Raw genomic sequence first — 20,391 nt, 5'->3', positions numbered from 1 at the left:
AACCTATTCAGAAACAAACAGCACAAAGACTAATGGTATCATGTTTTATTTAATTTTATTAAGCAAAATATCACACAGCCCAAAAGGTATTGTTATATTCTTTTCTTGGCTAACAGCAGAGGTATATCAGGAGCACGGCCTATCAGCTTCACCGTACAGCTGCCCTGTTAGGTCCTGGCTCTGTCACTTAAGCTATGGTGTAATGGTGCAGTAAACTCAATACTCCCATCTAGAAAAAATATATAGTCTGTTTGTCTTGGATGGGAATGGGGAATGGGAAAATCCTATTTGAGCTGTTGAATTTCTTCAGATTTTACATAGAGCAAAACAAACAGATAAAAAAAATGTTGCATGTTGAACTTCATCAATGTGCATCACAGTTTAAGTAAGGTAAATTTCAGGGTATATTTTAATTACAAGACAGTTTCAAATATTTGACTTTCATAATGCATGAGGCATTGAAACAGGTCTTTCGATACTATTTATTTACACACAGTACATCAATAAATGTACCAGGAGTGACATATGCAGTACAGGAAAAAATTCCACCAGAAGTACTTTTGCGACACAATGTGAAGATCTTCCAAAACAACCTTCACTTGTCACAGAAATAACGAAATGCAATACAAAAGAAAAAATAAACATGTTAAATGCATTATACATCAGTGGCTTTAGTGCAAGGCAATTGGTGGAAAAACATTCCAGAATGTTTTAGAATTCCCAGAAATGGCACCTGGAACAATGTGCTCACACATCACTGAAGGACAAAGTTATACCAAAGTCCTCCTTGTAGATGTCCCAGGTCTTCGGTTTGTGGGGGTTGTCTAGTTCCTCCCTGGACAAATACAACCTAAAAGCAGAGTGGGGGGTGAGGAGGTCAGGAAAATCACATCCTTAATAATATATGAGGTTATCACCTACATGAATGTAGCTGAGAAGATAATACAGAAATTCATTGAGTCCCGTGGAGAAAGTAAAATGTCCAAAAGTATTACAGAAAAATCCCAACCCAATATTGCCCCACCCAAATAAGACGCAACTCATGATTTGGCAAATGTTTACCTGTTTTGTTCCACAAACGAGGTATTAAACCAGAAATAAAAGGGGCAGTTCTCATACCCTTTAGGAAGACCCTGGGTTAAAAATAAAATAAAAAAATAAAAAAAAAAAATCAGCCAAAGTTTAAATAAGACTGCATTAAAATTATCGAAAATGAGGGTGAGACAACCATTAACATTCATAGTAAATATCAGAGATACCAATTACTTCATTCAGTTCAAGAGAAATTCCTGAACTTTAAATGAAACAGACCCAAGTAGGACCATTTTAAATGAGTAGGAAAAAAACTCACTGCACTGGATTCAAACATGACCTTGACATCCCCACTGACGACTGGTCCATCCTGTAAACTGATGACCACCGCATTATTCCCGGCATCTGGGAACAGCTGCAGAGGAAATAAGACGATTGCAGACAAGGCAATGAGGAAAAAACCCAATGTGGACATAAATGTTGTAATATTCACTGATGCACAGATGATGTCCTGCTCATACAGGAAGGGCTTATGTAAACAGCACACATTCATCTTTTATTCAACTGTTTAACTAAGTGCCAGAGCCCCAAAAACACTGAATGAGAACATAAAACATTGAATGCTGGATTTGACACACTGTACGGACATTGTTTTCGCCCACAATTTGAAAAGCAGATTAGTGGTATGCCTAAAAATATTAATGAGAAAGTTAGAGATCAGTAGCTCCAACATTTAAAAAGGGGAGATACTGTACATAAGAACATAAGAACTATACAAACGAGAGGAGGCCATTCGGCCCATCAAGCTCGCTTGGGGAGAACTAAACTAATAGCTCAGAGTCATTAAAATCTTATCTAGCTCTGATTTAAAGGAACCCAAGGATTCAGCTTGCACTACATTATCAGGAAGGGTATTCCATACTCTGACTACACGCTGTGTAAAGAAGTGCTTCCTTAAATCCAGCTTGAAGTGTTCTCCCGCTAATTTCCACCTATGGCCACGAGTTCGTGTATTTAAACTAATGCTGAAGTAACTATTTGGTTGAACAGCATCCAAACCTGTTAGAATCTTATATACCTGGATCATGTCCCCCCTCAGTCTCCTTTGCTTGAGACTGAACAGATTTAGCTCAAGTAACCGTTCCTCGTATGACATTCCTCTAAGACCAGGAATCATTTTTGTGGCCCTACGCTGCACCTTTTCTAAGGCCACAATGTCCTTTTTAAGATATGGTGACCAAACCTGCACACAATATTCTAGGTGAGGTCTCACCAAGGAATTGTATAATCTTAGCATTACCTCCCTTGACTTAAACTCCACACACCTGGAGATATACCCCAACATCCTATTGGCCTTTTCAAAGTAGGCTTGTAGTTTAACAAGGTGGTGTGGTGGTATTTTCTGCAGATCAAAGTCTGGCCCCTTTTTTTGTAAATATGCTGGTTTTATTTCAGTTCATGAATTACGCTCATTGAATAAACATGAATAGACAACACTGTAGTTTCGCCTACTCTGGCGGTCCATCGTCTGGAAGCGCACCAGTACCTTTCCTGTAAAACCACCTTTTTGTTTCACAATAATTTGAACTACTCCCATAATTCTGTTATGATATTAAAAGGAAAAACATTTACCATAATGGATTGAAGCTTTTAGAAAGGTAATCTAATACTGTTGGATGTTATATGCTGCTGACTGGTTAGTGAGAAAAAATTATTCCTGCTTACTGATGTACAATCATGATCTGAACTAAATAAACATCTCAATCCTTGCTTCACCTGTCAAACGGCTTACCGTGCATTTATCCCTCTTATCGCACGCACACTGAAACACGGTCTCCTTCCGCACTATGATTTTCACCTTCAGATCAGTGCCGTTCCCTCTGCCCACACCTGGGGAAGCAGAGGCAGCAAAAAAAAAAGAGAAAAATTACGACATTCTGCATAACAACCTGGTACAGCTTAAGAACGCAGACTTCTAGTCTGCTTGGAGGGATGGAGGCATCTTCAGTAACACCCATAAGGATGCTATAGATCAGAATGCAACAAAGTTTATTATTTTCAAAATGTCTTGATATGGTCACGCTAGTGCAAAAAAATAAAACTGTTCATCTCTCTTTCAGATCCATTCTAGCTGCTCGACGCATCAAGCAGGAAACTCACTTGCAGTAGTGAAGTTGTGGGTCATTTAAAAAGAACTGACCCGTGAATTTGCGTTGCTAAACCAATCCGATGTGGCATGGGTGGGAGTTGTGCAAAATGGAGGGGGATACGAATTTATTTCATATTTCCCAGCCACACCCATTTTCGCTCTATGCAAAGACACGGGACATTTCCTGTGTCACTGTACCTTAAGTGTTTGAGGGTCCTAAATGGAATGAACAGTATTTGCCCTTTAAAATAGGACGAGTGGCCTCCCTTACCTGCTACAGAATGAATCCGAATGCTCTTTATTTTCAGACTCTTCTCTGGGGGCAGCTGCCGGTCGTATTTATTTTTCATAATCTCATAGTATCCCACATACCTGCTCTACAGTGACAAAGAGGCCCGATTAAACCAGTCTTCTTCTGCCCATATTAAACACTATACAAAGTTCTTCTGAAGTCACAGGTGGCAAAACCCACTAGAACCAAGTTAATTAGCAGTGCTTAATGTACAGTCTGGGTTAAGATGGAACAACAGTGTGGATATGAGAATACAACGTGAACTCACACCTTGTAAAACCGCAGTTTGTGTGTGCGTGGGGGGGTTTGGGGGGGTGTTCCATGGCTTTACCTGTGACGGCGTCTCCACTCCCTGAAACTTAGAGCTCTTGCTTTGGTCTGTCCTCCTCTCTCCAAAATAATCTAAACTGTCCTGCGAGAGCAGACATTATACTGAGAAATAACGGCACATACAAGGAATAATCCATTTGGAGTGTAGGGAGGTCTGCTTTAGAGAGCGAGTGTGAGATTCTAAAAGTCAACTGGAAAGAATAAGATGGTATAAAAACTCAAAACACTACCACCCACCCCTCCCAAATGGACTTTGCCTTTTCTGGTACCTGAGCACTTTCAAACTGGTCACTGTCAATCAGCCAAGTGCAGATCATAGTCCCAGTACGTCCTGCAAAGCACAATTAAATGAGTAACAAAGGAGTTCCTGCTCATTAGTTTCATCGGATTGGGATGGATGAGGTAAATAGACCCATTCCGATGTGCAGTAGCTTGCATTTACATGTAGCCCCCAGCAGGGAAAGAAGGGAAGAACTGTATTTGATGATTAACATCGTTTGGTCTGTTTTATACCGTTCCATCATGCAGACCTGCAATATCTAGGTCTTGATCTCCATGTGTTATGGAGAAGTGGTATAGATTGTTTCACTGTGTTGGGTCGGTACAGGGCTGTGTAGATGACACCAACACCCATCATGCCTTGCTTACCCTTCCCTCCTTTACAGTGGATGGCGATAATGTTCCTGGGATCGGCGCCCATCCACTCTCTCACGCTGGCTGTGTACTTCAGCATGGCCCTGTGCCAAGGCGTAGGGTAAGCAGAGAGGAAAAAAATAAGTCACCTGATGTCTGTAATATGCAAATAAATCACACACATTCCTGTCAACCAGTACATTTATCTATCTGAATTTTATCAAAAGTGATTTACAGTAGAAGAAACTGTTACCATTTTTTTGTGCTCCCTGGGATTCAACCCCATGACCTTTGCATTATTACAGTGCACTATTTCTTGAGCTACAGGAGCTACGCCAAGAGGCCGTACACATAATCAGAGACTGAAGAACCTTGTGTTTGACACATTGTCACAGTTAAAGCAGAGCAGAGGTCACTTACTCCAGAGAGGGAACATTGTGGTCATCGATAAACACTCGCTCCACTCTGTAATGGAAGAACTGGGGGTCGTAGCCCTTTTCGCCTGCACAAGTAATCATAAAGTTACACTGACAGCCAACTGAAGTCAACCGTAGACACTGCCTGATGTCCTATAATCTACTATAGGTTACAAGCCAGTTCACCAGCAAAGCGTTTTTCTCGGAGCTAACACACATCTGTCCAGTCCAATACTTCAAGATCATTTCGGAGCATTAGATCAAATGTTCCCATTCAATCTGCTGTCAGGCTATAAGAGCAACTGCAAAATTACTTACTACAGAGATTATACACTTTATAGTGATCCTCATGTTTGGTATCCAAGAATCTTGCCACCTCCTATAAAGAATAGAGATAAAACAGCTAATTATTTACGATACAACTAATATCAAAATTAAAGTAGCACTCTTCCTTTATTATCCCCAATTATTGACTCTAATTTTCTGCCAAAGGCTAAACAGGGCTAGCCTCAAATGTTCAATTCTAATTAGGACATATGTGACCCATCACCACGAAATGAGTCTTATAGGTGCAGTTCTACCAGTGCGATTTAAGATTCATTTCGTGACGACGGGTCACATATATGATACATAAATGACAACCGCACGTATGTGCATTTGTGTTAGTTTATCTATGTGTTGGACAGCTTACTCTGATGGGGTTCCTGTAGAAAGACTGTTTCCCCGACGACGGGAATGACATGGCAATGACGCGGTCTGGAAGCAAAGCGCGGAGTAGCACACTTTCTCAAACTAGTGACAGTATATATAATGGAATAGCAGCACACTTTCAGTTCCATAGAAAACAATTATTATACAAAGGCAAAGTAACCAAATTCCAATGAAAGCTGCTAAATCAATACAAGACCCTGGTCCCACTTACCTGTGACATAAGTCAGGTCCAGATCAAACCCATCCTTCTGGTAGCGTCTTTTGTTTTCTGACACCTAAACAAACAAATAAACAAACAAACAAATATGCAGCCTCAGATCTATGGACAGATTGGTTTGGACAAATTCAATGAAGAGATTATAGCAGAAGCACAGGCTTAGAGTCACATGAGCAGAGTCCACCCCAGCCTGAAGACAGCCCTCCATGGCCTTTGACAAGATCTTACCATTCTCCTGGTGACCTTCTCCAGCTCCTTCTTCTGGGAGGCCAGTCTGAAGATGCGGACCAAGATGATGATCCTCAAGGCCCTGAAGAAGCTTACCACCCTATGAAAATGCCAGAACACGGGCCAATGAGAAGATGCCAGGGTGGAGCACGTCAGGACATGGGCCAATGAGAAGGTGCCAGGGTGGAGCACGTCAGGACACGGGCCAATGAGAAGGTGCCAGGGTGGAGCACGTCAGGACACGGGCCAATGAGAAGATGCCAGGGTGGAGCCATGAGGGACAATAAAGCTGCTGACTAAAACATACAGAAGTATAGCAGCAGAACTACTGCAGCTGACCTAGACACTAAGGAAGCATGGCATCCTGGGGTGACCATGGCATCCTGGGGTGACCATCTGCTCGTGGCTTCCCTTACCCGTAAGACTGGGACAGGCAAACAGCATATACCTGGGAATGAGCATGGCCCCAGACAGATCACTGAAGCTGTAGACCATGGTGATGATGAGGGTGACAACCACAACACAGGCATCTGCAATGTTTAACTTGGAGCTGAAGTACACTTTGAATCTGAAACACAGACAGGCCACCATAGCCAAAGCTCTTATTAATGCAAAGGCAAATGTAAACAGGCACCCACACTGTCGATATTAAGGGAGCAGTTCATAAGTTGGGAAGCTGCACTGCTGATGCACTATAAGATTTCCTTCCTTTTGAATGGCAGATAGGGTTGAATCAGTAAAAGTTTATAAGGCCATTTAGGATTCAAATTGGGAGAGTGGATTCGATGACAGATTTCAGCACAAACAGGTAGGGAACATGCAAGAATTGAAATAAGTGTTTGATCTCTCAGAGCTCCTACTAACTCCACGCTTCATCTGAACCAAAATTAAAAGAGAAACATCATTAGTAATTAGTAAAGGATGGCGAGAGTGGAAGCTTGTTTTGCAGACTTTGCCCGACGCCTTCAAACGCTCACATCCACCATTTTCACACTCACCCTTCCACGTAGACTCGAAGGATCACATCCACCAGGAAGAAGAGTGAGATGGCCAGAGACACAGCCTCGAGAGCGCAATGCACGTGGGGCATGTGCTCCGTCATCGCAAGGTCTACGACGACCAGGATGATGTCCACCAGTATGAGCACCACCCCAAACACCCTTCGCAATGGAAATGCAACACCATCAAATCGGACACGACCCCAAAGCCTGATAGCAGAAACGTCTGAAGAGCTTCTGAACTGCCTGCCTTTTCTAACTGGGCTTCGAAGATCCAGCCAAATTTTCACACACTCACCGGAAGCCAAAAGACATCACAAATGGTGCAATCTTCTTTTGGACATGACTGGAAAACAAGCACGTGAAGGGAAATAAAGCAAATAATTATAAATGCTAAAATGACAGGCTTTCACACATGCGCCCTGGGTCACAACAGGTTCATCAGAACATAACCCCATCGCAAGGCAAAAATGCTTTTTTTAATATATATATTACACACACACACACACACACATCATTCATTACTCCCATAATCCCCAACACTACAGTTCCACAGCTCATGTAAATACTGTGTATACAAATAGACATTTATGTACATTATTCATGAGATATATAACACCATTGGTGGACAGGGTAATTATGTGTCGATCGTTAGTTGATTCTCATGTTAAAAACTTTTCCACATTGGATTAATTCAGTCAGTGACTGGCATTTCAGCAACCACGTGGAATGTGGTGCCACTTACTGGTACATGGTATCAGGAACATCGCTTTCCTCCTTTCCGTCATCAATACTAACACTGGCCTCTTCTTTCCCATTGCCGTCAACTCTGGTGGCGGCGTGGCGGAGGGTACAATGTCAGACATCGGGATTATTGTACGTCCACACATCGATTTGCTTTTAGGTTCGATAGAATCGCAACCACGGATTGGGGCACATTCATTGGTCTACTGGTCATTCAAAGAGAAAATCATTCACCCCCACCAAAAATCACAAAGCTGAGAATCATTACAGCTCGGAGCATAAGCCTTTTAAAACTCGCATAAAATGGCACTGGGGTAAAGCCATGTGGCACGGGCTAGAAATTTAATAACTTACACTCAGAATGAATGGTGTTGTTAGCTTACCCATTAACTTTGGGGCCTGCCCCGGGGTTGAACAGCACTGACGACATTTGCACAAGAAAGTCCTTTTTTATGAGAAACCTTTACAAAATAAAACCCAAAACAAAATATAAATAAACCGCACAACCAAAACAGCCACGGAGATTAGTACGGTCAAAAAAGCTGTGACCGTTTTACATGATCAAAAACACCTGTATTATTTCCTAAATCCACAATCAGGCAGATATCCATTCCCTGCTCAGTGCGACACACCTTCCATCTGAGTTACAGAAAAGTGACTAACTTATCACTCACTGCACAGTAAGCTTTGTTTTTGATGTTCAATGAAATTTTATCGACTTTTATTGCAAAACCGGACAACACCCTTGGAAATACGTCCAGCTCAGCAGAAAATGCTTTGCTTTCCAAACGATACGAACTGATTTCGTAATTCCATACGCAATAATCACCTAACCACTTAAAATAATCCGACTTAAAGAATGCAAAATGTTCTATGTGACCTTTAGCTCAAGAATAAGATGAAGAGCTTGCATGCAGAGTAAGAGAGTAATATACAGAGTAATATAAAACAAACCAAGCAGTCCTGACTAGTGGTGGGCAGTAGATCGTCTCTCTTCGCTGTTTTTTCGCTTTGATGTGTTTTTCCCAGCCTGTTCGATTACCGCCTGTTCATTTCCAAATATGTACCATGCAACTTTCCTACTAATGTTGTTCCCCTCGTTCAGTCGGCTTTGTCTTGTGACTCTGATGGAGAATGAGGTTCAAAGGTTGACAGAGTTACTCTCTTAACGCTTCTCCGGAGTGATTCCTCCTCTGATCTGCAGACGTAGCGGTTTTTTAACTTCCTGAAGTTTCCCCAAAGCGCAGCGCCGTTTCCCCTCGTCGTTCAGCCAACTGCCGCACATCCAGCTTCATAAGCTTCCAGCGGTTGGTCGTTCCGTTTTGTGGGCTTGTTTCCCCCCCCCACCCCCATACGCCGACTAGCATGATTGGGTACGTCAAATGTTTTGATTTACCAATTTCTGCGACTGTGATTTTAAAAAACAATATTAACTAAATAAGAAACAAAAATGTCACATTGTTCTCTGCGAATTAATTCGAAATAAACAAACAGGCTCGTTTATCCAAAGTAACGTAATTTATAATAAATTATACATTATAATAAACTACAATAATTTCAAAAACATCCATCTATCCATTTTCTGTAACTATTCAGGGTCGAGGGGGTCCGGAGCCTGTCGGCATCCATCCATCCATCGCTTATCCTATTCAGGGTCGAGGGGGTCCCAAAAGCTTTGGCTGCAAGGCATGAACAACCCAGGACGGGGCACCAACTCGTCGCAGTAATTTTAAAGCAACATACTTACATTTTTCTTTATAAAGCCAAAATCATTTAAATTAATAAATTAGTTGAATTAACCAGGGTTTCTGTTTAAATGATACGACGACGATTCCCTTCAAGCCTTTTCCAGCCAGGCGCCTTTCAGGTCTGTTCATGCATGCAGTTCACGAAGCACAGATCTGTTGGATTTCCTACCATCTGATCCAGGAAAATTCTTGGCATGAAGCTGCGATCGGAGCACGTACAGCACTGGCCAATGAAGACCATGCGGAACGAGCAGCCCTATAAATAATGATTTAAAAACACCTTCGACATAAAAGAAGGTATTTGCGCGCAACTGGCAGCGCTTGGAGAACCTCGTCCCGTTCCTTTCTTTAAGGAATGACGGTATGTTTACATGTTTATGAAAGAATTTAAGCAGTATCGTGTAACTTCAGTTTCTGTAATAAATGAAATGTATTTATTTAACTTTGACGACTTTCGGTCTTGTTGTATAGGCCTAAATCATTATTTTAATCCCTCCAGGTAACAAAAGAAATAAATATGAAGACCGTGTTTGCAACATTACTGCTTTTTTTGTTGCGGCGCGTTTCTGCGTCGTACCGATTCTCAGTACGTATCGCCGCCAAGTCCGCCAGGACCGCCACCTGATCGCTCATGCCGTATGTTTGATAAACGCGGGCCACAATGTGGTATGATTTCAGTTGTACATTACACACCCCCACCCACTTTTTTTTTAAGCCTGAGGAAGAATGCCATCGGGAGCTGCAGGAGCTTAGGAGCAGCATCGGCAGCCTGGAGAGCAGACTCCTCATCGGAGAGTGGCAGCTCAGGAACCTGCGTGAACATAATTATTTCTACAGGCCAAGTACAGAACATTCATCATCACCACCGAACTTAAATAAGACGACGAAGAGTGCTGTACTCAAGACAACCGCTCTTCCCAGTACATCGGGAAATCTTATTGTCTATGACAGGGGTTAGGATTTTCAATAAACAATATTTTTTCAATACGCAAGTGAAATATTTCTTTAGAATAATATATTTATTGTTGAAATTTCTTCTTTTCAGACTGCTCCACGTTGTATAACAGGGTCCAGCTCCCTAGTGGGTTCTACCGAATCAGGCCCAGATCGGACATGGAACCGTTTCTTGTGTATTGTGATATGACTAATGGGGGCGGCTGGACTGTCATACAACGAAGACGGAACGGGAAGGTGGATTTTAACCGGTAGGCTATGCAGATTTTGGAAAACCGCTTGAAATAGTACAAAAAGCCTTTAGTTTTCCGCGTTATTGTGTCGTAAATTATTGTGAATTATTTGTTAGTGACAAAAATTAACCTGCCTTTACTTTAGCCAGTTATGCTGTTTTCTGTATGTCTTTTTCCTAGAGACTGGGAGGAATATAAGTCAGGATTTGGCCATTTTAAAGAAAGGAATGACGAATTCTGGCTGGGGAACGAACACATTTATACTCTTCTAAAAGAAGGCATGTTCAACAGTAAACCTCCTGAGTGACGTAGACCTGAAATATCGTCGTAGAATATTGCTGTTTGTATTTTATTACGGCTCGTTAGAGTTTTGGCTTATATTACCAGGTGAAAATCTCATGAGGATCGATTTAATGGACTGGAGCGGTCAGAGGACATATGCGTTTTACGAGAACTTTCGAATATCAGATGAAAAGGTATGTCTAGAGATCGTAACCGTGACCCTGTCCAGCTGTGACGTGGTCAGATGTCAGTTTGACAGACAGCAGGGAAAAAAATGCAATCCTTTGAGTTAAGTACCCCGCATCCTAAAACGTACCCGCCCGGGTCTGGCTTTCTCCCACTAGGACAAGTATCGGTTGCACTTTGGCCTTTACAATGGAAAGGCAGGGGATGCTCTTTCTGGAGGGAGTCATATGAAGGACCAGTGGTCCATCTCTCACAACGGCATGCCGTTCAGCACTAGAGACCGGGACCATGACCGGTACCTGCAGGGCAGCTGCGCCAAGGAGAACAAGGGTGGCTGGTGGTACAACAGGTATGAACAGCTGCTCGAGGGCACATGCACACACATGAAGCCACTAAAGGAGTAAAGAACTCCGACAAAGGACACAACTGTCCACATGAAGTCTATCACTGGATGTAGGGGTGCTGAGGGTGCTTCAGCACCCCCTCTGTTTGTTGGTGGTAATGCAGTGATAGATTACTGTCTGGTACATGACAATGCTTACAGATTAAAAGTAGCGATGTTCTGATCCATTTTTCTGTTGCCCAGATCTGATATGATCCATTCTATATTTTTATCAGACATTTCTGTTCCGATCTTTTAATAAATACAGAGGCAGTACAAACCACTGTGTTTAACCCAAATTTTTAATATGATAAATCTTGTGATTTTGCAGCACTTTTACTTCTGGTGTTTCTGCTATTGCCTAACTAGATTACTTGTATTAAATGTCACCGCCTTCTCGGAAGCTTGGCTTTGCAAACATTGCATGTAGCTGTCGGGCTACTCTGAGTTTCCATTTCAAAGAATTTCCACACGGCTGACGTCTCGATAGCTTGTAGTTTGAAGCCTCGTATCTCAGACTTATTGCAGCGCGTGACAAAACCTGACAATGTCTCACATTCTGCAAAACTGCCGTAAATCGTGTGAAGGCGGCAAATCGAATAGATTGGGCTTTTGATCGGGCTGTGGTAGCAGATACTTATCAGTTAAAAAATGCCAGGATTGGGCCTGATTACGATTTTGGATATCAGCTCGGGACATCACTGTTAAAAACCAAAAAAGTCAACCTGTGCTTTCATGCTTGTTATCTTGTTAGCTGTTGATAGTTACCAGAGATACAAGAGAACTTCTCTATGCTCAAAGCACTAAATCAGTTACACTCTTTCTCACAGACATCACAATATCGTTTGACAGTGAGCAATTAGAATATAAACCTTCAGTTCATTGGTGGGGGGGCATGTATATTTCAGATGTCATGCAGCCAACCTGAATGGAAAGTTCTACCGCAGCGGGGAGTACAAGGGTACGCATGACAACGGAATGGTGTGGCTCACGTGGCGGGGGCTCTGGTACTCCCTCCGCCACACCTCCATGAAGGTCCGGCCCTTGCTGTTCATGGATAGCCTGGGGAGTGGAGCCGGACCTGGGGAGTAGGCAACTAGGAAAAGCCCCTGTTTCCATCCGCAACAGGCCTCGCTGGACCAAACGACGCGACTGAACTCAAAAGCATCATCTACTCTCTGAATTTTATGGCTTCTGCATTTACAGCTTGAGCAGTTTGACAGATAATTGCTTCAGTGTGCATTTAAAAAAAATGCAAACTTTATATTGACCCGCTGTCTTTCATAGCACATTATTCAATAAAACAGCATATTAAAAAGCCTTTGGTGGCCTGGTACGTAAAAATGAACGTCTAATTCATAGGATTTCAATCACAATGAGATGCAAATATACAAGAACAACACATTGCACAGATTGATCGTATATATTTACTAATACTCCTCGCACAGGTGCTGAACCATTTTATACAGTTAAAAAACATTCAGAGGAGAATTGTATGAAAAATAAACTCAAACCCTATCAAATAGGAGTCAAAATTACAACTACAGTTTACAATTTGTAGCAAACAGCAGCTGTAGGTAATGAAGGTAACAGTACACGTCGCTACGCCCCTGCCGGCTCCGATCAGCTGCTATCAGGTAAGTCTGTGGATCTCCATCACCTCCACAGTGTCCTCCTCCCCCAGGTAGCCAGACAGGTCCATCATGCGCTGCTCGGACTCTGTCAGGCCGTAGTGGGAACGGTGGAAGCCGGCATGGCTGGAAGACGGCGGTAGACTCTGGCACTTGTCCCGCCGGAGGTCGGTCTGGCAGCTAGAGGCGACACGCTGCCGCTGACATGCAGCTAAGGAGTTGGCTTCCCTTAGCTTGCGGGCCAGGATGTTCCTCTGGATCGGCGAGGGGCCCCTCCTACTCCAATTCAGCTCGGCCCTCTCCACTCTCTCAGATCCTTGCTGGTCTAATTTACCGACAATCTCCGCTCCAGGCCTAGCTGCTGGTATGGCTACTTGGCTCAGTTCCTGGTGACCGGTAGCCCTGTCTGACCACCCCTGATGCCTGTCGGGCGCCCTGCCTTCAGTCAGGTAGGGTCTGGGGTGACCCCAGTCATCCCGCTCGGGGTTACGATATGGATCCCATGCCCTGGCCTTGCAGCTGGCCTCCATGGCTTGCCGAGGGGTCACCTGGGTCATGCTCCTCTCCCTAAAGGGCCGCAGCAGCTGCTGGGGTTTGGCGTCGTGGAAGCTGGACGTCCTCCTGAAACTGGAGTTCCTCGGGTGACCCGCTCCCATGCGCTCCACCATCTCCACCCAATCTGCCACACGTTCGTTCCGCCAAGCCCGAGACGCTGGGTCCCCTTTTGGGCTAAGCCGGTCCGGGAGAGTGGCCGATGAACTTTTGCCCACTCTGGGTTGCTCTGAGAACGGGGACTTGATGCGAAAATGGCCGAGGTTGACCTCCTCTTGGCTGTCTGAGTCTGGGAACACCGGAGTCAAGGGAGCAGAGGTGGAAGCAGTGGCCTCCAGCATGGTGTCGTCGATGGGGCTCTGGGACACGTGGTAGACTTGAGTGGCTTCTTTCAGTCCCTTCTTCTTCATCTCCTTCAGCTGCTGTTGAGCCAACCGGTACCCAAAAATGGGCGGGACAATCTTCTGACCAGTTGGGGACACCCTCTCTTTATCCTGGAGGGGCTGGGGGAGGGTCTGTGGGAGCTGGCAACCCGGCGTGGCCTGCAGGCTCTCCGAGAAGCTGGGCCGCTGCAGGCTGTGGCCGCAGATGGAGGCCTCGTCCGAGTTTTTGCGGCCGCCGGGCGAGTGCAGAGAGCCGCGGCGCACCGAGGTGCACTTGGGGGCGTGGCAGGCCTTCCGCCACACGGTCACCAGCACCGTCACCACGATCACCACCAGGCACAGGGAGATGCCCACCACAGCTACCAGATTGCTCCCCAGTGAAGTGTCGAGAGGAGGGGGGGACGACACGGAAGGGGCGGGCACTGTGGAAACGTGGAGGGGGGGACACACCACAGTGGTGATTTACAGGGGCTTACTGACAGAAAGAGAGATCATTGAAAAATTACCTGCTATATTACAGAAAAACTTATTATGGGTTTATTATACACCTTTACCTACTGCAGAAAGCAGTGATGTCCAACTTTTATTTCAATGACAGCTACTTTTACAAGAAATGAATCTGTGTATTTCGCTGGAATCCCCCTAGCTAGATTGGGGGAGGGTTCCTCATGATGATGTATTCCTCTGACCGGGGTGGGGTTCCATTTTGCTGATAGTCAGGGGAAGGGGGTGGGGGTGGGGGGCTGAGGGTGTCATGATCAGTTATTGCATGTCCATGTCATGAAGATCTACCTGTCAATCCCAATCACCTGGCTGGTGTCCAGTGGTATAAAGGCTTAAAAAGTGATTATAAACATAATTAAAGTGATTAGAAGAGATTATAAGATTATAAGGATTATAAGTACTGCAAGTTATGAGAGGGTATTAGCTGCAGCCTGCGAGGAGAGGCGGAGTGAGATGTGGGCGGAGCGAGATGTGGGCGGAGCGAGATGTGGGTGGAGCGAGATGTGGGCGGAGTGAGATGTCACGCAATTTCCCTATAAGGATAGAAGATGTAAAGATGGCGGACATGGTGCACATTTGTTTAGACTTTTGTGTCACAGTAATCAAGAGCTGAAGGATCTTAGTGTTTATTAGTCTAAGTAGCAGAATGTCTACAAACACTGTCTGGCTTTTTAAGCAGAACACATTGGTATAGAAACACATTAAGGTTGGGTTTTGCAATTCACTGATACGAGATTCGGAAAATATTCACATTAATGTTACTACTTAAATTAACCACAACCGTAACCCTAATCCTAATACTACCCCTAACCCTAGCCCCCTGATCCACCTGTGTTACCACTAACGTCATTGCACCCATATATAATAACTGAGTGACATCTTGCTCCACCACATCTCTCCCTGCCACATCTCTCCCTGCCACATCCCGCCGGTCCAGGTCCAGATCCAGAGAAAAAGTTTTTAAATATGGTTTAAAATTTTGATTTGACAGGAAGAGGAAGTTTGGCACAGTCACCTCCCCCCATGTGATGTCATCTTAAAGCCATGGATTTAGAGATCAAAAACAAACTGTTGGATCTCAAGAAGGCGTACAACACAATGTATAATTTGGAATGATATGCAAATCAAAAAAAACCTCAGAAAATTCACCTACTTGCACAGTCCTCCAAGGAGCAGTGGGACTGCTCCCTCACCAGCTCGCTGCACCTGGACCCACCAGCAGGAGGCAGCAGACACTCGCGAAAGCGCTCCCGCGTGCCCTCCCCGCAGCTCACGCTGCAGCGACTCCATGACTGCCACGGTCCCCACGTGTCTTGCACGGCAGCAGAGACAAATAACGAGCGTTTTTCATGTACATGTCAACTTTCGTATTGAAGATAAGAAAAACTAAAAACAAGCAGTTGAATCAGTAGTGTAACACACCAGTGAAGACATTACATTCTCGGATGCCTCTTGGAAAAGGAGTAAGGGCTCACCTGCATTCCGCTGCACGACGATGCACGTCTGCGCCAGACTCCGAGAGCTGAAGTTGAGGATGAAATGAAAGCAGTACCTGTGTCTTCCCAGCTCAAAGGCTGAGCAGTTGAACTCGGTTTCGTTCTCGCCCTGGGTGAGCCACCTGTGGGCTCCCTCCTGGCCTCCGTCCCGGTAGAGGACCACTTTCCCACCGGTGAAGGCGCAGGGCGGGGGCAGGAGTCGCACGGCCACCACGCCCTCGCACCCGGCCACAGGCGCATTGTCCACCAGCAACGCGTAGGAGAAGATGCGTGACAAGTAGAGGGGTCCTGACACCAGGATGTCTCGCTGGGAGACGCGGGACTTCAGAGCTACTGTGATGTAGTCCCTCTCAGTAAAGAGAAAGACACACTCCAGTTCAACCCGCTGTGATCTCGTGACCTTAATGTCGCGCTGGATCCGGGCTTGGACTTTGTCAATGCTATTCCTTCTTATTTGGTTATACTCCAGGTATGTGATCTCCAAATAAAGCGATGAAGTGCTGATGTTAAAACAAGGCTGGAAATGCTCATTTGTAGAGATGCTGATCTGGAATGAACTTGAGGTCTGGTTGTTGGTCCTCTCCACAGAAATATGGAAAGTAGGCCACTGGATGTGCAGTACCTGGCTCCACCACTGGGTGGCGTTGTCTCCGTCACAGTTGCCATCGCCATTTAATTTGAACCTAAAACTTCCAGCATAGCGGAAAAAAGTGCAATTTAGCTCCAGGGCTCCCTTTAGCTGGCTGCTGCTCAAAGGTCTTGAGACCACGGTGACGTTTGTATCCATGTCCACCAGAGACAAGGTCATGGTCCGATCCGTGGTTGCGTTGTGGTTGCAGGTAAAATCTAAGAAAACACTCTCATTGCTCAGAGCAACGTATGCGGAGGGCCAGAGATGAATTTTGGCCAGAGCTAGACGAAAAAACAGAAAGAATGCAAAAAAATGGGCACAGTTCATCGTCAATGAACACTTTCGATTAAATTATATTTCCGTACTCATTTATATGGCTGAATATTTGTGGATTTTTTTTCGTCTCTGATTTTCCCTTTTTCTTTTCATTTCCTTTTTTCATTATCACCTTCTATTTCTTATTTATTATATTGTTATTTATCCATCCATCCATCCATTTTCCAAACCGCTTATCCTACTGGGTCGCGGGGGGGTCCGGAGCCTATCCCGGAAGCAATGGGCACGAGGCCTGTTATTTATCTATTTGTCATATTATTTTATTGATATTACCGATACAAGTCTTATCATAGCAGAACTGGCCACGTTCCATTTCACTGCAGGCTATAGTCTGACTGTATACCGTGCACGTGACAAATAGAAATCTTTGTATTCCTGAAGACTTTTCGTTAAGGAAGTTTCACTGGCTGCTGCTATTCAGCACCTCCTGGACCAAAACTGGAAACCTTGGAAAGTGACATGGGGTTAAAGCTTGGAACATCTATACTATACAGGAGTAATCTGTAAATCTGGCTCTTACAGGCGTAACTTTGGTTTGAACAAGGGGCTTGAGGTCTCCACCGATTTAGGGGGAGACGTGATTATCGGGGGGTGGTTCAAGTCCTAGGACGGAATCGGATGTTGGAGCTTTTAGTAAGTTATTTAACTTTTGCCCACAAATAAGTTTAGAAATTTATTAGTCGTGGTTAAGCAATAAAAAGGCGACATTTACAGATGCAATTTTCTGGGAAAACTTTCTGACGAGCTGACGCATGTCTGTTAGCCATTAAAAATCTAAAAATCAAATCAAAAACGGCAACGCAAAGAATGTAAAAAAAAAAAAAAAAAAAAAAAAAAAACTAACGTCCTGAAACGTTCAGTCTTCCTCTGGCGTTTGCTATTTCTGCTGGCGATCTGAATTTCCCATCGCTGACCTTCAAAGCGACTCACAATAGCAGGTGGCACAAAATATGCAGATGTCGTGTATTTATAGTCATCAATGGGTATTGTTTTAACTGGACCTCTATGGAAATGGTTCAGTCCTCAACTGGTAGAAAACAGAATTCCGCAACAATATACAACCCATTTCAACGAGCCGCATTTTTTTACTTTTCACACGTGACAAGCCCAGTAAATGGACGGCTTGCAGATTTTGTGCAGTATACATACATGCTGCAGATGTTACAATCTAATAACCAGAAACACTGCATACTTTCACATATAACGACATTTTCGACAGTTTTCTTCACAGCCGTATTAAGAAAGCATACTATGGTAATATTTCAGCTCCGGTGAGATATGAACGTATCTGTATATAAATAAACTGTGATGTACAAGCAGAGGTCTCACTCACCGCTTCCCCAGAGCAGGAACATGAGGAGGACCACCGCGGGGGGACCCTGAGTCATTCCGGCTGCTACGCTCCGGGACCCCCTTACCCCGCATGACCCACAGCTTGCCCCTTCACGGCAGCCTGAAGCGGTGAAAAGGTCCTTGGTTGTCCGCCTCCTCCCGGTTCGTCGCCAGGCTCTCGCCGTTTCTCCTGTGGGTCAGAATAAAACTCTCAGGCTGTGGACGCAGTCGGCGCGAAAGGACTGCCGGTGCCGAGTCGTGCGGAGTGGAGAGGGTCCGCAGAGGAGACCCCGCGGAGTCAAAGCACAGCACAATGATCCATCCATCCATTTTCCAAACCGCTTATCCCACTGGGTCACGGGGACAGCACAATGATATGTTTTTTTTTAATGTAAAAAGTTTATGTTCTCTCCTAGTCAGGGAAAACCACCGTAAGAAATAAACACACAGAAATCCTGACCCATGTCACTTGCGAATTCTTGCAGGATTAAAAGAAAAAAATCTCGAAGATTTAAGATTGGAAATTTGAAAATGTTTGTTAATAGTGCAATAGTTAGTTAAAATGTTGTTTCGTTTGTTACAGTGTTGTGTATAGTGTTCTCTCAGGATCAAGAAAGTAGATGAGCAGGTGTTGCTGCGAAGTCATCCAGTAACTATGACTAATAATCAAACATTATGGAAATCCCTTAAGATCAATCAAATGCGGTTCCAAACAAAAGCACGATTCGATTCATTATATGTTTTACTGGGAATGTTTTGAAACGTATCCCAAATACTCTTTTAAGTAACATTCCACAACAATGGGATAATACCACAGTGATTTTTAAATGGACTGTAGATAGACATTTCATTTTGCGTGTCAGGGAGCGAACATAAAATTCGTTCACAAGTCCTAGCCTATTTTTCCACGGTGAATTTGCATCGTACCATGTCATAGCGCGGGCAGTTTCCCAAAATGCTCGGAAAACCTCAAATGCTGTCCAAATCGATGACTACAATTTTCCCCTTACAACGCAGTCGGCGCTCTGGATGCTCAGCATAATACAACGTATAATCGCATCTGATCCAGCTTCCTCACCCTCCCTGCCACCGAACATGTTATACTAACAATATGTGGAGGCGTCAAAGAAAAAATGCAGGAAAAGTGCGCGTCGCTCCTTCGCTTAGTGACACTGAAAATGCAGCCTGAAGAGAATTTAAAACAATGCATGAAAAATTTGCATGAGGAAATGTATCAATATGCAGATATAAATGCATGTGATACATTGTTTCTCTTGTACCTGCACCGCAGTTTGAATTTCAGTAATGAAAGTGGTTTTAAATCATTTATTGCTTATCCATCTAGGACTGACATTGGGGCTCTGTACTTACACAATGTACTTACAGTTGCTGCGAGCTGGAAATACCGTCGCTCTTCTTAGCGATCGTAGCTTTATACTCTCAGGCACCGCGAGCAGGGAAACGACGGTCACCTTTGTAAGCTGTGTCCATGTCGGGTCTGGTTAACACGTAAGAAGATGGTGATCGATGGGGGTCGCGAAGCGCAGCGCTGCCGTAGACACACATAATACGGGACCGCTTGCGCTGCTCCTCAGTGAACGGTGAATGAGAGATACGTCTCCATAATGACACCCACCAGCGGTCCCTCCCCGGTCCCTGTGCTCCCTCTGTCGGTAATTAGGAAGCCTTTAGCGCTAATTCAATTAGAACTTGGCTGGTTGGATGGCTGCCACGGTAAATGCCCATACTGTACTACGTGTATTCATCGGATTCTGGTTTCACCAATATTTAACTACTTCAAAATACTTCTTAAATATTGTTACTTTAAGCTCTCTCGTAGAAACTATGACTATTCAAAGATGAATAACTAAGGTTGTCGACGCGGCCCTAATTCATACCCGGGATGTTCAATACATGAGGTCACGTGAAAATATACCTGATGCAGTTTCCACTGATCCCCTACTAATGCCAGTCCTGTAACCTCTCCCCCC

At 44.4% G+C, this 20,391-nt stretch overlaps 3 protein-coding genes across 6 annotated transcripts; 1 reads left to right on the top strand and 2 right to left on the bottom strand.

Annotated features, from left to right (window-relative positions):
• Positions 1-38: 38 nt before the first annotated feature.
• Positions 39-8,988, bottom strand: tpte (transmembrane phosphatase with tensin homology). The gene is made up of 19 exons (XM_048984496.1): positions 8,705-8,988; positions 8,134-8,211; positions 7,752-7,835; positions 7,305-7,352; positions 7,007-7,168; positions 6,457-6,576; positions 6,009-6,108; positions 5,775-5,838; positions 5,544-5,608; positions 5,171-5,231; positions 4,857-4,938; positions 4,452-4,540; positions 4,073-4,134; positions 3,805-3,885; positions 3,453-3,558; positions 2,825-2,922; positions 1,352-1,447; positions 1,063-1,133; positions 39-850 (listed from the first exon to the last, which is right to left on the bottom strand). Exons 2-19 carry the CDS (start codon positions 8,178-8,180, stop codon positions 748-750), a joined length of 1,539 nt encoding a protein of 512 aa, XP_048840453.1. The 5' UTR covers positions 8,181-8,211; positions 8,705-8,988; the 3' UTR covers positions 39-747.
• Positions 8,989-9,008: 20 nt separating this feature from the next.
• fgl1b (fibrinogen like 1B) lies at positions 9,009-12,856 on the top strand. The gene is made up of 9 exons (XM_048984532.1): positions 9,009-9,123; positions 9,347-9,859; positions 9,998-10,084; positions 10,214-10,451; positions 10,544-10,703; positions 10,866-10,963; positions 11,073-11,161; positions 11,312-11,502; positions 12,444-12,856. Exons 2-9 carry the CDS (start codon positions 9,854-9,856, stop codon positions 12,625-12,627), a joined length of 1,053 nt encoding a protein of 350 aa, XP_048840489.1. The 5' UTR covers positions 9,009-9,123; positions 9,347-9,853; the 3' UTR covers positions 12,628-12,856.
• Positions 12,857-12,943: 87 nt separating this feature from the next.
• LOC125713394 (thrombospondin type-1 domain-containing protein 1) lies at positions 12,944-20,244 on the bottom strand. Of its 4 annotated transcripts, none has more exons than XM_048984471.1 (5): positions 19,772-20,244; positions 18,402-18,590; positions 16,081-17,013; positions 15,759-15,917; positions 12,944-14,523 (listed from the first exon to the last, which is right to left on the bottom strand). In XM_048984471.1, exons 2-5 carry the CDS (start codon positions 18,454-18,456, stop codon positions 13,169-13,171), a joined length of 2,502 nt encoding a protein of 833 aa, XP_048840428.1. In that variant the 5' UTR covers positions 18,457-18,590; positions 19,772-20,244; the 3' UTR covers positions 12,944-13,168. The 4 variants fall into 4 exon arrangements, with proteins under 4 accessions (XP_048840428.1, XP_048840427.1, XP_048840429.1 ...); XM_048984470.1 differs by having other exon boundaries at positions 19,785-20,243; XM_048984472.1 differs by lacking the exon at positions 19,772-20,244 and adding an exon at positions 19,328-19,665.
• Positions 20,245-20,391: the final 147 nt, after the last annotated feature.

Source organism: Brienomyrus brachyistius, chromosome 18 (assembly GCF_023856365.1).
Source record: "Brienomyrus brachyistius isolate T26 chromosome 18, BBRACH_0.4, whole genome shotgun sequence".
In the NCBI taxonomy this organism is placed as follows: Eukaryota; Metazoa; Chordata; class Actinopteri; order Osteoglossiformes; family Mormyridae; genus Brienomyrus; species Brienomyrus brachyistius.
Note: the sequence above shows the minus strand (reverse complement) of the source record. Positions and strands in the feature narration are given on the sequence as shown.

Excerpts from the sequence above, each read along its gene's own strand:
- tpte (XM_048984496.1), bottom strand. The coding sequence starts at position 8,180 with ATGTCGTCAGTGCTGTTCAACCCCGGGGCAGGCCCCAAAGTTAATGG. Across the intron at positions 5,609-5,774 it reads GGACCTGACTTATGTCACAG|ACCGCGTCATTGCCATGTCA; the intron begins GTAAGTGGGACC and ends CTTTGCTTCCAG. Across the intron at positions 4,541-4,856 it reads CACAATGTTCCCTCTCTGGA|GGCCATGCTGAAGTACACAG; the intron begins GTAAGTGACCTC and ends GCCTTGGCACAG.
- fgl1b (XM_048984532.1), top strand. Across the intron at positions 10,085-10,213 it reads CTGCGTCGTACCGATTCTCA|CCTGAGGAAGAATGCCATCG; the intron begins GTACGTATCGCC and ends TTTTTTTTTAAG. Across the intron at positions 10,964-11,072 it reads TTATACTCTTCTAAAAGAAG|GTGAAAATCTCATGAGGATC; the intron begins GCATGTTCAACA and ends TTATATTACCAG.
- LOC125713394 (XM_048984471.1), bottom strand. The coding sequence starts at position 18,456 with ATGACTCAGGGTCCCCCCGCGGTGGTCCTCCTCATGTTCCTGCTCTGG. Across the intron at positions 17,014-18,401 it reads GTTCCTGCTCTGGGGAAGCG|CTCTGGCCAAAATTCATCTC; the intron begins GTGAGTGAGACC and ends TTTTTCGTCTAG. Across the intron at positions 14,524-15,758 it reads CTCCTTGGAGGACTGTGCAA|TGCCCGCCCCTTCCGTGTCG; the intron begins GTAGGTGAATTT and ends ACGTTTCCACAG.